At 43.3% G+C, this 16,458-nt stretch overlaps 1 protein-coding gene across 1 annotated transcript in view; it reads right to left on the minus strand.

Moving 5' to 3' along the window:
- The window catches only part of LOC124596505 (solute carrier organic anion transporter family member 74D-like), an 84,306-nt gene that overhangs the window by 54,446 nt on the left and 13,402 nt on the right, over positions 1 to 16,458 (minus strand). The window contains exon 3 of the mRNA XM_047135670.1: positions 1,871 to 1,972. Coding sequence (XP_046991626.1) covers positions 1,871 to 1,972 — 102 coding nt within the window. The remainder of the gene's footprint in view (positions 1 to 1,870; positions 1,973 to 16,458) is intronic.

A 16,458-nucleotide genomic window follows, 5' to 3' on the forward strand; every position in this document is an offset into this window, starting at 1 on the left:
ATCGCGAATCCAGTCACATAACCGAGACGATATTCCACAAGCTCGTAATTTGATTACAAGCAGCTTGTGAGGTGCGGTGTCAAAAACTTTCTGTAAATCTAAAGTACGGAATCAATCTGAAATCCCTTGTCGATAGCATTCGACACTTCCTGTGAGCAAAGAGCTAGTAGTGCTTCACAACAACGATATTTTATAAATCCGTGTTGACTATGTGTCAATAGACAGTCCTCTTCGAGGTAATTCATAATTTTCGAACAGAATATATGTTCCAGAATCCTGCTGTATATCGACGACAATGATATTGGCCTGTAATTCAATGGCTTGCCTTTCTCGAATATTGGTGCGACCTGTGCAACTTTCCAGTCTTTGGGTACGATCTTTCGTCGAGTGAGACGTATGGAAGTTTGGGTCCGGCCGTGAGTGACGCTAGGGTAGCCAAATGTTAAGACGACCGCTCGAGATAAGCGGTAAATCCGGGTTCGAATCCCTAACTGGCACAAATTTTCATTATGGTCTTTCCATTAAACAGTTGACGGTAGTCCACATTCACAACTGCGAATATATTTTATATATTTCATAACGACTGTGGTCGCCCCTGTCCGAAGGAACTTTACATAGTAATTCGGAATAACACAGGTACTACAATATTTTACATAATGTAAAGTCATTACTAGTAGCTTCACACAGCCTACAATTGCAGCTGCAGTACTTCAACACATTTTACTCGACAGCAACAACCAGCCACTATCACTTCAGTCACTATCAACAACGATAAAAAGAACCTCTCAGCCTCATATGACCCAATGAGAAGCTATTCGAATAAACAAGCGACGAAACTGACACGGAAGACGCCGCAACTGTGCCAGATCAGATATAAATATTTACCTGTCCAAGACTTCCAAACAGCAAATTTTTTCCGACAAACAACTCCAATAAGATGAGAAATGAAAGAAATCTGGAAAATTGTATCTACTGTGTGCCCTCTGTATTCCTGCCATATACACAAATTCATTGGTGTTTTGAATAATCCTTCCATTTATTCGGAATGTGGTGTCGCTTATGAGCTGCTTAACAGGTACAAAAGACTGAACATAGGAGCGATCTTTGAGCATACGCTGACAATTGTGTCATCTACTCAAGGCTCATCGTCACCCTACCTTCCTCCGCCTCTGTCGTCTCTCTCCCCCTTTCTCTCTTTATCTCTCTCTCTCTCTCTCTCTCTCTCCCTCTCTCTCTCTCTCTCTCTCTCTCTCTCTCTCTCTCTCTCTCACTCTCTCTCTCACTACTGGCTCACGCCCTGCCAGCCACACACATTCAGAGACAGAGAGAGAAACATATATTTTTCATGTTATGTGGTGTGTGTTAACAATGCGAATACTGTTTTCCAATTCCCATTGTTCAAAATGTTCAAATGTGTGTGAATTTCCAAGGGACAAAACTGCTTACGTCATCGGTCCCTAATCTTAAACACTACATAAATTAACTTAAACTAACTTATGCTAAGAACAACACACAAACCCATGCCCGAGGGACGCCTCGAACCTCCGGTGGGAGGGGCCGCACAGTCAGTGACATGGCACCTCTAACTGTGCTGCCACTCCGCGCGGCCCAATTCCCATTTTCAACTGCTTCTCTGACAAGGGGAGTCTAATCATCACACTCATTTGGATCAATTCTGTGCTCGCTCTTCCCAGTTCTGCATCTGTCTGTTTATCGTACGTTGCACGCATTGCGTAACTTCACCAACTGACATCAAGAGACGCATTCGTCGAGAACTATCCGACTTTAGTTATCCCCTGTCAAACTTAGTCCCACAAAACAGCCAGCAGCAATGTAAAGAGAGGCATGTTTCAGAATTTGAGGCACTCACCAATCCACCAGCCGTTGATGGGGTCTTCGGCGCCGCCTGTAGTGAGATAGGCCAGGGCGTGGCCGAGGCGGAAACCCAGCTGCTGCACGGCCAGCACCGCTCCTGCAACACAAGCTTCCTCTGAGAATCATGCTGGCAGCTGGCGTTTGGCAGCAAAAAGCAAGGATTATAGTTACTCTGTCTCAACAACTGACCGTCTGATCAGGGTCACATCATTATTTTTGAAAGAATTGGAAGTATGTTAAGAAAAGCTGGTGCTAGTGTTAATAAAGTGAGAATCCGGTTCCTTCGATGGACTCTGTTGCTTTAGCACCGTATCATTTACCTTTGTAAGTCACTCCTTGTTATTGGAGGTCTAAGGAACTTGATAGCTGATTGCTACCACAGGTAGTCTGCGAAACCAGTTATAGATGTTGGTCAGTAATGCATCGTGTATACGGATAGTGTTAACCCCCTTAGCGTCAGCTATGGCCTGAAGATGTTACACTGAAGCATCGAAACTGGTAGCCATACAATAAATGACATCATAAGGAGGGCTGCAGATGTTCCACTTCATTACATATGTACCGTATCATTTTCGTAAACAGATATGCCTTTTTATTTATGGGATGAGATTGATCGTTCTACTTGTGCCAAAGCTGATAGGGTGCATCGGGTGGATACAACTACACAAACCGCAAAGTTTGACCGTCTTTTGACTTCGTCTCAGCAACGAACGATTAACGGACGTTCCTTATTAATTTGACAGATAAAAGAGTTAGACGGCGCTACATGGGATGTCCTATGGAGGGGTTTAAATTTTACGTCCACTCCAACAACTGTCCATATCAGCTGTCATCAGTGCCATGAAAGAAGCTGCATGCCCCTTTTCCAGTGTAAGGTAGGAAGCGTGTCGGGTGATTGTTAAGTCTCGTCCACAATGAAGTAATATCTCCTGTGCAGAGAGGGCGGCAATACGAAGACTTAGTAACGGTGCGAACTCAGCTGTTCTCTATGCTGATAAAGGAAGATCCACTGTGTTCTTATCACGTTACGTCTACAATTTTAATATGTGCAGACTGTCGGACGTTCCCATATAAGTTCAAAAGCGTTATACGAACTCACTAGTTCGGAACAAGGTCCAGCGCCTGAATTCCTCCTGCTTACCTAAAAAAGTCGTGAAAAGATGAGGCGCGGTTCCTCCGAGATTACATGCTTTCTAAGATACACAAGAAAGATGTGAAAGATGTACCTTTGCGACGATATCAAGTAACGTGCGGTCTTCTACATACGAGGGTTATTCGGAAAGTAAGGTCCGATCGGTTCCGAAATGGAAACCACAATTAAAATCAAAAACGTTTCATTTGCAGTAGCTAGCCTTCCAGCTACTTATCTACCCAGATGCCGCTCCGATTGAGACATTTGTCATAGCATTTTACCAACTTTCCAATACCTTCGTCAGAGAAGGCAGCCGCCTGTGCTTGCCGCAAATTCTCTACGCTGATCTGTATCTGTCCCAAAATGCTGTCTTCATAGCCAGCGGTTCATGTGAGCAGAGATGGAAGTCAGAGGGAGTCAAGTCCGGGCTGTATGGTGAATTATCCCATAGGAAACGCTGTAGGAGCATCCTCATTGCCCGTGCAGTGTGCGGCCGAGAATTATCTTGAAGAATGAAACGCATGACAGTTGCGTTGTGTACACTGCACAAAATAAGGCGAGATCTCTCACTGGGACCCATACTTGATAGGAAACACTATTTATCTAGGTATCTTTACGTACTCATTGTGCGCTCAGAACTGGATAGAGCGACGTGACGTGATCGACAGGTATACCAGAGATTCTGTCAAACACACCTATGCAAAGCTATTTCGGCTTTTCATTGTGGTTTCCACTTCGCGATCAATCTGACCTTACTTTCCGAACAGCCTTCGTATCACATTGATAAGCATTAAGGTTCACTCTTGTGACCTTATTTTCGAAAGTCTCCTCACCAGATCCGGAGTTCATCAGATTTTATAAACAGGTGGCAGACTACGAGACTCGGCAGCTCGGATTTGCTGTTTAGTTTACATTATTTACAAAATTTCCGATCGCTATGTCCTAATCGTTGTTTGAAAAACAATTTAAGAAACAGATTATGACCTTCCTCTCTTTTTTATTTAATAATGAATTTTATTAACAAGTTGATGGGTTGTAATGGCAAAGCCCTTGTCACCCTTGGTGGCCAACTTTTTTATGGAAGATATTGAAGACACGGCGTTGAATTACATAAATTTTAAGCATCTCATCTTTTGGAAATATGTGGATGACACTTTTGTAGCGTGGTGAGGAGAAACTTTATAAATTCTTGGACCATCTGAATTCCATTCACGACAATATTCAGTTTATCAAAGAGCTGGAGAAGGATGGGTGCTTGCCGGCCGGAGTGGCCGTGCGGTTCTAGGCGCTACAGTCTGGAACCGAGCGACCGCTACGGTCGCAGGTTCGAATCCTGCCTCGGGCATGGATGTATGTGATGTCCTTAGGGTAGTTATGTTTAATTAGTTCTAAGTTCTAGGCGACTGATGACCTCAGAAGTTAAGTGGCATAGTGCTCAGAGCCAAGGATGGGTGCTTCCTTTCGTGGATGAATTTCTTCACTCTGGGACAAGGTGTCTTTCGGAAGCCGAAATATAAAGCGTTCGTTGTGAGGTTAACAACACTAATGGTGCTAACAATGTTAGCACAAGACTTCGTTCTACGCAAGTATCAGTTCCAAATTGGGATACGCCAAACCTAAATTGTAATTGTCATAGTGTACTGAAAGAACTCTAGGTTATGCCTCTAACCAAGTACTGCACTCTATTAAACACTTTAAATAGAGAAAAATAAAAAGAAATAAATTAAAGTTTAACGACCCACGAACGACTGAACACCTTAATTGGACAATGTAGTTTAGCGATGTTCGTACGTGCCATTGTACGTTTTGGAGACAAATCAGTAAATTTCCTTTATAATTATACCAGTATCTCGTATGGAATAATATTCTGGAATAAATCATCTAAAGGAAAGTTTTCGTAATGCCAAAACGCTTCATAAGGGCACTTGGCAGTACCCATCTACGGCAATCTCAGAGACACCTTTCAAAAGAGTTAGGTACTTTAACTGCTAGTCCTCACTGTATATAATCGCTTATGATTTTTCTTTTAAATACCCTACCCTAGTTCAAAGCGAATAATAATTTCCACAATCAGACATTTGACAAAAAGTCATTCAAAATTGAATTAATTATGCTGTGACAAAATTTTCTGATTAGCAGCCGAAAGAAGTAAAACATCTTAGAAATAGCAAAGTTAAGAGGTAGCTGAACACTGAATACGGGCGTCTCTAAAGAGGACGATAATGCCCAAAATTTGGTGTATACGCCCATCACACCGGATTAATAAAAAATTGCAAAACGTTAAGGTGGTTGTTTTTAAAAATTGCATTTATGCCGTCAAAGCGTTGAGCGTTGACCCTTCATGCAAATTACTGCAGCTTGTCGTTTTATGAAAGGTTCGTAGACCTACTGTTAACGTCAAGTCTGGTCGTCTGTGATCAGTTTTTCCAGAAAAGAATTGTCCGCGTTTTGCCTTTCAGTCAAGTCGGACAAAGCGTCCACACGTCGCTGTTTTTGTACAGAAGTCGAGGTGTGTGGGACCAACTTTTCACACACTTTTCTCTTCTTCAAAGCTTTTTGAAAAATGCCTTGAACAATTGATTTAGAGATGTTACTCCATTGCTATTTGTGACACAACAACATTGACACACTACGGCCGCACATCTACTACTTAACACTGCCTGCTCACAGCTGACTGATCGAATGTATATCTACTGCTTACAGTTGTTAGCTCAAGGCACCACCGTAGCTACTGCGCTGACATCGCTAATACGCGGGGAATAAAATCACTCTCGCAACCTTTTGGACAGGCCGTGTACATCTGTTTACTGTCACTCGTTCGTCAAGAAAGCTCAAGAAAGCCCTTTGGTGAAGGATTTATTTAATCGCGATGGCAGCTTCAATCAGGGTACAGTATGACAGTCTGTGTTCTGAAGCCGGCCGGTGTGGCCGTGCGGTTCTAGGCGCTTCAGTCTGGAACCGCGTGACCGCTTCGGTCGCAGGTTCGAATACTGCCTCGGGCATGGATGTGTGTGATGTCCTTAGGTTAGTTAGGTTTAAGTATTTCTAAGTTCTAGGGGACTGATGACCACAGATATTAAGTCCCACAATGCTCAGAGCCATTTAACCATTTATTGTGTTCTGAGTGGTTATGCTTTCAACGGACTTGACTACAACAAGAGCGGAGCGGACAGTCATCTACATTTTCTTAAACATTTTTACCGACTAATATTAGTGATTCCAGATCAGCAAGTTTCCTCATTAAGAATTTATACACAGGAAGTAGTAATTACCCCGTTACGTACGACGTACTGTAACTGCTGGGATTGCGGCATTGGGAGGGAACTTCTTTTGACTAGAGACATCTTTATAGAGTGATAAGTCATTGCAAAAGCCCAGTTACCGACTTCCATTAGGGAGTCAAATAATAGGTCAAGTGAAATAAAGAGTCCATGCCAATACAACAGTTGACAGTCTTTAAACCTTTAAGTTTAAGGAGTTTCAAAATCACAGTCTCACGTCTGGGATTCAACAACGGTTGCTTCCAGAAATATTTGAATCACATCGGTTTTACCTTATCCACACAGCGTGAATGTAGTGGAGAGGAGGACTCTAACAATATCGTCTTCGGTTGGACAATTTGGTGCACCTCTACAAAAGTTCTGTTGTGAGGTCTTAATAAAAAATAAACTGTACACGGCGTACTTCAGTAATATCTCTCTTATTGGGGAAACTGATTATAAGATTTGAGCTGTTTATCTGATTCAACTGTATTATTCGTTGTCAATGTTACACCGATGGCTGGAGGAATCAATCTCAAATGTCACTTACAAAGAAAAAAAAAGCATTCATTCATTTTGTGTTTATGCAGGATGAGCAAACTAGAACTGACGCGGAAAATATTTATAAGAATAATGCAGAAGTGACCCTAGTTAATGAACAGAAGAACTGCCCACCACAGAAAATGCTGGAAACAACGTCGTCCGATGCTCCAATAGAATACTGCCACATGTCTGAGCACGCGTATCTCTAGTATGCTGTGTCCCAACTAGATTTCTTCGCGATGTCCTTATAGTTGAGAGAGCAATAGGAGGAGATGTGTTTAGTGACTAGTATTGGTGCTCACGGTAAAAGAGGGCGTGTTTCTTGTTGAGTGTCACGGGAACCACACTTCGTGAAAAACTTGTGCGACACTGTTTGCGCAAGAGTTTCAGACTAGAAGTGTTTCAGCAAAAACTCCAGCAAAGTTGGCTCTCAGCGCTATGGGACTTAACATCTGAGGTCATCAGTCCCCTAGAACTTAGAACTACTTAAACCTAACTAACCTAAGGACATCACACACATCCATGCCCGAGGCAGGATTCGAACCTGCGACCGTAGCAGTCGCGCGGTTCCGGACTGAAGCGCCTAGACCCGCTCGGCCACGCGGCCGGCCTCCAGCAAAGTATGCAGTGAAAAACTTGGTGGCAGGATTGCGTAAATCGGGCTCTGTAGAGAATAAAAAGCGTAACTAAGGTCATTCTCATTGCAAATATTTTCCACTCAAGTTTTAGTTTGCCCAGCCTGTATGACCTAACTGTATTTTGTCTCTGTATTTCAAATACACCTTCATCATGAGATCTTTAGGAAACATAATTAATATTGGTATAATGGAGAGAAGGTAAGTTGTAATTCTAATGAGTACTTCACACCGCCGTAGAAGCCGCTTCTCATGTTAACATGTCTGAGAACATGAAGAAGACGCACAGCCTTCGAGGAGTATCGCGACGTAACACTGTTTGGAGAAGCTTTTAGCAAATTATCACTTTCAAGTGACTCCCTCTTTCCGGTTGCCGGCAAAGTTATACTGCACACGCGTATCGTTTTCAGCGCTGGTTAGTGTCTTTGTAGTGGGGCCCTCTTTTGACGTATCCGAAGTTTACCAATACTGTTATGCGTACCACCGATAGCAGCATGACTGGCTAGTGGGTTTCCCACAATCACCAAGACGCGTCGTCAGCAGCTCGTGGTCTAGTGGTTAGCGTGCTGCCTCTGGATCACGGGGCCCTGGGTTACATTCCTGGCCGGGTCGGTGACTTGATCCGAGTCGTCAGACTGGCGTTTAACGGACAGACTTGCGGCCGTACAACGGCAAATAAAGAAATACGATTACATCATTTTTACTGAAGCGTAGGTGGCACTGAGAGAGAAGGATTTGTGAACTTTTCCTGTCGCAGTTTTAAAACGAGACAGACCTTTGGAGACCTCGCTTTCGACAAAATTTATCCTTAGTGTCCGAATCTTATATTTCCCCCTGTCTGTGTTCTAAGCAGGTACGGAAGAGAGCTTACGCAGTAGCACAAAGCGCCTTGTAAAGTGCCGTTTACGGGCGGAAAACACTTGCAGCTGGACCTGACTAGTGTTTCGTGCCATTAAAACTACTTTGTTCGGTTTCTGACGACGAGTTATAGGTAACCCATAATAAAATAAAGACAGGTAGGTAAGTAAAGGATCATTTATTTGTTGTTTACCTTGAAACATTATAATGTGACAATGGTTGTCAGCTGTATGTGCAAGAATATCAGCGGATAGCCATATATTCTGAATACGATACATGTGGTGTCAGCTCTTTTAGACATGTCCGAAACAACACACTAATTAAGGTGACGCCGTCCAATAACCCCTTCAGTGTAGAGAGATGTCGCGAGTAATTAAGGCTAATGAACAGGGGCACAACATCAGTAGTCTGTGGTATAAGTTGCGGATTTGGGTCTGACGGGAAGCATGCTAGGGTAGTCCGTGGAGCTACGATGATCACAGTGCCCGGATGCCATAGTGGTCAGAGCGTCTGCCTAGTGAGCAAGAGACACGACTTCGAATCCCGGACCGCACAGATCTTCAGTTTTCCCACTGATGTAAATGAGTTCCTTTGTGTCTTGATGAATATGACAACAGGCACACTTTTCGTTCCGAACGCGAACGAAAAGCGTCTGTTGAAAGAAAATTGCCAACTGCAGTCGACCACACGCAGATACAGAAGTTGAGACGATTGATAAGAATGGAATAACCGCTTAACAGTAATGATAAACTCACCGGACAAGAAATTAGTTACCCGTACAGAAATCATCAGAGTCACCATTTAATAGCGCGTAATTCCGTTCCTGGTCTTGATAAGCGCCTGGGTTCCGTTAGGAAGTGAGTCCTGAAGGTTGTGCAGGTACTTCATATCCAGGTTAAACTACTCGCTGAAAGTCTGATCGTGCAGTTCCACCAAATTCACCAAGTGGCGAGCATGCTGATGTCGGCGTTTATCCCGCTGTTCCCTCATGTTCCACAGATTTCCTATGGGATTCGATGCAGATGAATCTGCGAGTCAGTCGAGATGTAATACGCTGGCGGAGTGCTCAGAAAACCAGTCGTCATTACCTTCTAGCCCAATGAACTTTGGTGTTGTCGTCTTGAAAAATAGTGGTGTCAATAACATAATCATGCAGATGGCGACTGAAAGGCAACACGTGATCATTTAGCATGTTAATTAAACATGCTGGTTCATTTTAGTAGCCATTTCAGTGAGAGGCCGAGTTCGTAATAAGAAAAACAATCCCTAAACATCACATACTCACCTCCGGCTTACACCTGACCTTGCACATATTCAGGGTGAAATGCTTCACTTGGTTTTCCGTGCACTTAGCGACATGCATCATCTGAATATACGCAAAAACGTGATTCGTCACACCACATTACGTTCCGCCAGTCACCTGCTGTGGACATTAGATGATTTCTAGTCCATCTGAAACGCGCAGCTGTATGTGCTTGTGCGAACAAAGGCCTCTTGCAAGGTGATCGACTGCAAATGTTCATTTCATGCGACTCCTGTCGCAATGTTCTGTCGCGAATAAGTTGGGATGAACCGCCAGTCACTGCCTGCAGGAATTCCTGTCGGGTTTGGAAACGATTTTGATACACAAACCATGAAACGCGTCTGCGGTCTCTCTGTCACGACTTTTTTCTGACCGCAATTCTGTCGTCACATTTTGTGGTCACGTGTGTTACACCATTGCTACTTCCTGTAATAAATGATATTCTATCAGCGTACCTTCCTAAATTCTGACGACGTTCAGCAGCATATAAGAGTTAACCTTCAAAATATTTTTAAAAAATCGATTTTTCAAAAATATTTCTATTTTGTAGCGCGCATCTGAATAATATATTATATTTGAGAGATTATAAGGCACGTTATTTGGTCTTAATGTACCAAGATGCAGCGCCACACCCCTTTGCACAGCACACTTCTGTCATATGTAAGTGTACTTCGCTATGTAGAATTCGAATGTTTACATTCGCGCCAGAGATTGTCATACGTGAAACATAGGACCCTTGATATCGATACTTTCTCTGCTGCTATCGACGCGCACTGTTTTGATCGCTGATTTTGTTTGTTCTCTGTTTTGAAAGAACTGCAATGTGGTGTTGTGAATTTCGAAACGATTTTCATTTGGCTGTGTTGTTTTGTGTTCTTCGGTGGCGTATTATCGCACAAGATGCCTAGAATTCGTTGCTTCAACCGTAAACAACGTCACCAGGGCAACAGATACGTAGCAAAGGGTACCACAACAAAGTGTTACATCAGCGGCTCAAGACTGCAACCTCTCAGAGCCGGTAAACAAACCACCGCCGAGTGCTTCAAGAAGGAAACTTGTTTTTGGTGCTAATGAAAATGGAGGCTGTGAATCCGGTGAAGATTCGTGTAATATTATTGCTGATATTAACATACTGTCACAGTTAATATTGGACAATGTTATGTGCAAGCACTGCTCTGATGTGCAGTGTGTTTCTGTGTGGAAGATGAGAGTGCCAGGAAAGGCCTTGCTACGAACTTATCTTTGATATGCAGCAAATGCAACGTTCGTGCGCCTTGCATGACATCTAAGATCGCAAACAAAGTTTATGATTTGAATCTGAGGGTAGCATATGGCATCTGCTGTATTGGTAGGGGACAGAGGGCAGCAAGAACACTTTGTGGAATGATGAATCTTCCACCTCCCCAAGCAAGATTTGAGATGTATTATGGCTTACTGCTTGGGGCTGTAAAAGAAGTTGCAGAATCGTCAATGAAATGTGCTGCAGAAGAATCTGTTATCGAAAATGATGGTGACAGGAGCATAGTGGCCGCTTTTGATCGTACCTGGCAAAAATTAGGACACACTTCATTGAATAGTGTTGTTACAACATCTGTTGACACTGGCAAAGTACCAGACGTTGAAGTGTTGAGCAAATTTTGTCGTATTTGTGTGAAAGGGATTCCAGATCATGAATGTAATATGAACTATAAAGGCTCAACAGGAGGTATGGAAGTGCAGGGAGCTGTCAGCGTGTTTACCAGATCTGTTGCCTCCCGTGCCCTGCGATGTGTGAAGTACCGAGGTGATGGTGGTAGTAAAGCTTTCCTTGAGACTCAAATATGTGCTCCATATGGACCTGAGACTATTGTGCAGAAGTTAGAATGTGTGGGACATGTACAGAAAAGACTTGTGAATAGACTTAGAAGGCTGAGACAAGATCTGTCAGGAAAAAAATTATCAGATGGGAAGGGTATAAAAGGAAGAGGGTGACGGATGCAGAAATTGACAAGTTACAGGCATATTATGGCTTGGCAATAATAATGAACACGGCGTTAGTTGTTGAAGACACTCACTAACAGCACTCCTCGAAAACGCGACAAGTCGTGCAGTTTCCGAAGTGCTCGTGCCGAGGCTCCAGGGCATCACAATCTGCCCTCGGACAAACTCAGATGGATCGTGCGCCTCCCCCATTCTACACAAGGACACCACGCGCCACTGATGCTACGTGGACCGTGCATGTGTCTCACTAACAGTTATTCCCCTCCAGGTGACGGTGCTATCGACTGGATGGGTTTATGTCGATAGCAGGTCGGTGCTCATAATGTTCTGGCTAAGCAGCGTAGGGGATAAATGGTTTCGGTAGACTAGCAACCGTTCTCATATCTGCAGAGACTGTCTCGCAGTTCATGAACAAATCTAACTATTTTGAACAAAACATAATTTTTATTAAAATATTAAGGGAATAAAAACAGTAAAGTGCCTGCTGTGTTCACTTTATAACTGGTACCTATGTGTATTGTTAACCGCATCTTTGCTGAGCGTAAATTGTGAACATACAAAGGCTGGTCAGAGCATGACTGTTGGTTGACGCACAAAACCAGTAGGAGGCAAATCGTTGCGCATGCTTGCCGTTGACCACTATGGTGTGCCATTACAACCAACAGGTGGCGCACATAGACACACACAGGGAGAGAGTGGCCATAGGTGAAGTTGCCCGTGTTTGGCTAATTAGCTTTGGCAGAAAAATGGCGCCAATCGTCTGTCGCGCTTCCTATGTTCGCCGTGCTTTTGAGTTGAATTGAAGTTCAGAGGACTTTTGGAAACGATTAAAAGGTATTTGAATTATTGAGAGACTTGTTATGCGTCTTGCATGTATGTTCGATTTAGTTGTATATCGTTTTTAGTACGTAATTAGCGTTTGCGATCTTAAATACGAGTTGAAATAATGAAGCGTTTTGTGATGAAGTCGGTAGGCCTACATGTTTGAAGTAAACACGTTAGTAATTGTACAGTATTGTTTTTGACATTTGTAATTCGTTCTGCAGACGTTCGTAAACGATGCCAGGTTGTGCTGCATTTGGTTGTCCCAATAGAGGCGAAGGTGGATTTCGCATGTTAGCATTTCCACGCAATGAAGAAAGACGAAAGCAGTGGGCAGTCGCAGTCAACAGGGCTGACATAAATCAAACAGGAGCCTTGTGTAAACCAACCAAGTACTCTTATCTATGCGAAGTAAGTCGTTTTTGCTTTTTTCTACATATAAAACAACTTGCAATATACATAGTTAAATTTTTAAACAGACCTGTAAATTGGCTGTGTGAAAATTATAATAACACATTATTCTTATAAACAAAGGCATTTAACGAATGATTTCGCCATATTGTCTTGTGCTTTTGATTCGGTGAGTGTGTACTCCACTACTCCACTACTGCCCATTCAAAAGTCCCGCCCGCAGTTTGGCAGAAAAATGGCCGCCGTATCGTCCGGTTGGCCACTCTCTCCCTATACAGGCTCTCTACACACAGGTATGAGAAACAAGCGTAAGTTACTAACGTCATGATGATACAAAGTTGTGGAGGTTTCATAAGTCTACAATTATGTTCCGACCAGTCTTTGTGAACTAATAAGTTACGCTTAGTAACTTTTTTTAAAAAAAATCTTATGGGACTTAACTGTTAAGGTCATCAGTCCCTAAGCTTACACACTACTTAAACGAAATTATCCTAAGGACAAACACACACACCCATGCCCGAGGGAGGACTCGAACCACCGCCGGCACCAGCCGCACAGTCCATGACTGCAGCGTTCTAGACCGCTCGGCTAAGCTTAGTAACTATGTTGTGGTGGTTCTCAATGTATTTAGATAGCAATTATAGTGTGAGCATGGCAGGTTTTTAAATCTTTTTAAAATTTGTTTTAAAAACTGTTACGAGTTTTACAGTAGCTGAAGAGCAATTATTGTGTTTCTTTCAGTAGATCTGCGGGCGGTTGTTAGTCAACCGAATTTGGTTTTCATTTAGTTGTTATTAGATTACTATCGATCTGCCCCAGCCTCGCATGGATAGTACTATGTATTTGTGACTGTACGACCCTGCTGACGAAGCAGTAATTTTGTTTACGGGGAGCTGCGTAGAGTTAAGATTAAAATCCAGAGATAGGTAACTAAATATCATTCCTTTTACGTAACTTCAAAGATTTGGAAGTTCTCAGGAGGCTCGGACGTTATCTACTGTACATTTAATTGGGATTTGGAATGACCTCTCGTGTGAGCGGCGAACTACAGCGCCAGCCGATCCGCCTGACCGCAGCACCAGTGCGAGTTACGGCCACTTGCTGACCGCCTGAACCCACTCCAAGCCCAATACGAGCTGCATTTTCTGTGTGACCTTGACTCATATTTCCCTTCGTGCGCCTTAATTATCAACTCAGTAAAGAAAAGTTGTTCTTATCGGCTTGATATCTGGTACGTTCTGGATCCCAGATCGTTTAAGAAGCCAGCAGCAGCTCGTACATGCGCCCAATAGCAGTAGCTTGCGCCGGCTTGGCACGGCTGTCAGATGGCTCATAGTCCCTCCGTGCCAACAACATCTTTCTTGTGAATCAGTCTTCCTATTAGTGAAAACCGTATCAAAAACCGTACATTAGTTCCTGTTAATGAACACTGTATCAAAATGCCTTCTATAGTTCCTTAGATTAGCTTTCACATACAGAGAGAAATAACGACTGGAGACTTTATTTTATAACAAGTATCGATGATTCCATCGACTTCTGCCGTTCACCGATAGACGGAAATGGTCGGGACTTTATTCATCATAAATTGGTCAATTTGGATGAAATACACTGACGGGGAAAATTTGCAACAACAAAAAACACTTACTGTAGAGTAATGAAATTTTGAGAATACATTAGTTTAGGTAACATATTGAAGTAATTAACATCGTAAGATCACAGGTGAACGTAAACACGAGATAAACCATTGCAAATACGAAATGATGGTACATTAGAAATTGGTGTAACCGCGAGAATGTTCAATGCATGCATGCGTGTGTTGCGTAGTACAGGTGCCGGATATCAGGTTGTGGGATAGAGTTCCTTGCCTAATGCACTTGGCCGGTCAAAATAGGGACGGTTAATGTTGTTTGTGGACAACGCTAGCGTTGTCGTCCGAGTTCCATATGTGCTTGACTGGAGACAGACTTGGAGCAGACTAAGGAAACATGTCGACACTTTGTAGAGCACACTGGGCTACAACAGCGGTATGTGGGTGTGCCGTTATCCTGTTGGAAAACACCCCTTGAAATACTGTTCATTGCAGTACAACAGTCGAATCACCAGACTGACGCACGGTGCGTGGTGCGTGGGATAATCATGAGAATGCTCCTGCTGTCATACGAAATCGCACCCCAGACCGTAAATCCAGGCGTAGGTCAGGTATGTATAGCACGCAGACAGGCTGACTGCAGGGCCTCGACTAGCCTCCTCTAACCATCACTCAGCCGTCACTTGCACCGAAGTAGAACCAGCTTTCATCAGAAAACAGAACAGACCTCCTCCTTGCCCTCCAATGAACTCTCGCTTGACACCACTGAATCCGCAAATGGCGCTGATTTGGGATCGGTGAAATGCACGCTACAGGGCGTCGGTCTCGGAGGTGTCCTTGAAGTAATCGATTTGCAGCAGTTCATTGTGCCAACGTCATGCCAACTACCGTTCAGATTGCTGCTGCAGATGCAGTACGATGCCCTAGAGCCATACACGGAACACGATGGTCTTCCCTCTCGGTACTGCCACGTGGCCTTGAGGAGCCCAGTACTCTTGCGACCACCGCTGCCAGAAAATATGTACAGTGGCTATATTCCTGCAAAGTCCTTCTGCAGTATTGCAGAAGGAACATCCAGCTTCTCGTAGTTCTATTACACCACCCCCTTCAAACTCAGTGAGATGTTGACAGTTGCGTGTTTGTCGCCTTAGGTCAGTCTTGCCTGACATCAAAACAGCAAGACCAATCTCAAAGGTAGCTAACGCACACGACCGTTGCAGTGTTTATTTACAACAAACCTGATCTGCATCTTTATGGTGGAGCTACTAGCACCTCTCTTATGCGACTGGTGCGAAACATGAATAGACATCATCTTTCATCTGTAGAAATATGCCTACCAACTATCGTTTATGTCACACAAATCCTTCGTGGTGTTGTGATTTTTCCCCATCAGTTTATCTATCTAAATTATACACACAAATCTTCTCTGTGAATCAGTCTATCTGTTAGTGAAAACAGTATCAACATCCCTGCAGTAGTTCCCGAGATTAGCCAAAACAGATAGACAGAAATGTGGGTATGGTATTTTTGGCCAGGAGTCACCTCCCGGGTTGCTTGACGGTCTGGTGTAGGTCTTTATTTGACGGCACTTACGCGACTTGCTCGTCATTGATGAAAAAACGATGATAACGGCAACAAATACCACAATACATGAGTGGAGAGAATTCTTGCCCCGTCTGGGAATTGAACAAAGCGCCCCTTGATCGACAGTCAGCAAGACTGCGAGCAGCCGACCATACAGCAAGAAATGGTGCCAGGGAGGCTTTAATTAATGTATTTACAGAAGAAGATACATATAGTAGAACCTCAGTTGACTTTCACTTTTGGGATCATGGGATAGTCAGAACGCTAAAAATGTCGGATAATCAGGGGATAATTAAACAAATTTACAAAGGCCAAAACGATACACTAAATCAAAATTAAGAAAAACTAATACTTTTCTAATAAAGAGAAAGGAAAACAGAAAATTTTAGACGCTGAAAATATAGTTTAAAAATGTAAAACTTTTTTTTTCTGTTTCTTAAACCTCGACTTTGGGCCTTCATCACGCC

Source organism: Schistocerca americana, chromosome 1 (assembly GCF_021461395.2).
Source record: "Schistocerca americana isolate TAMUIC-IGC-003095 chromosome 1, iqSchAmer2.1, whole genome shotgun sequence".
Classification (NCBI taxonomy): domain Eukaryota; kingdom Metazoa; phylum Arthropoda; class Insecta; order Orthoptera; family Acrididae; genus Schistocerca; species Schistocerca americana.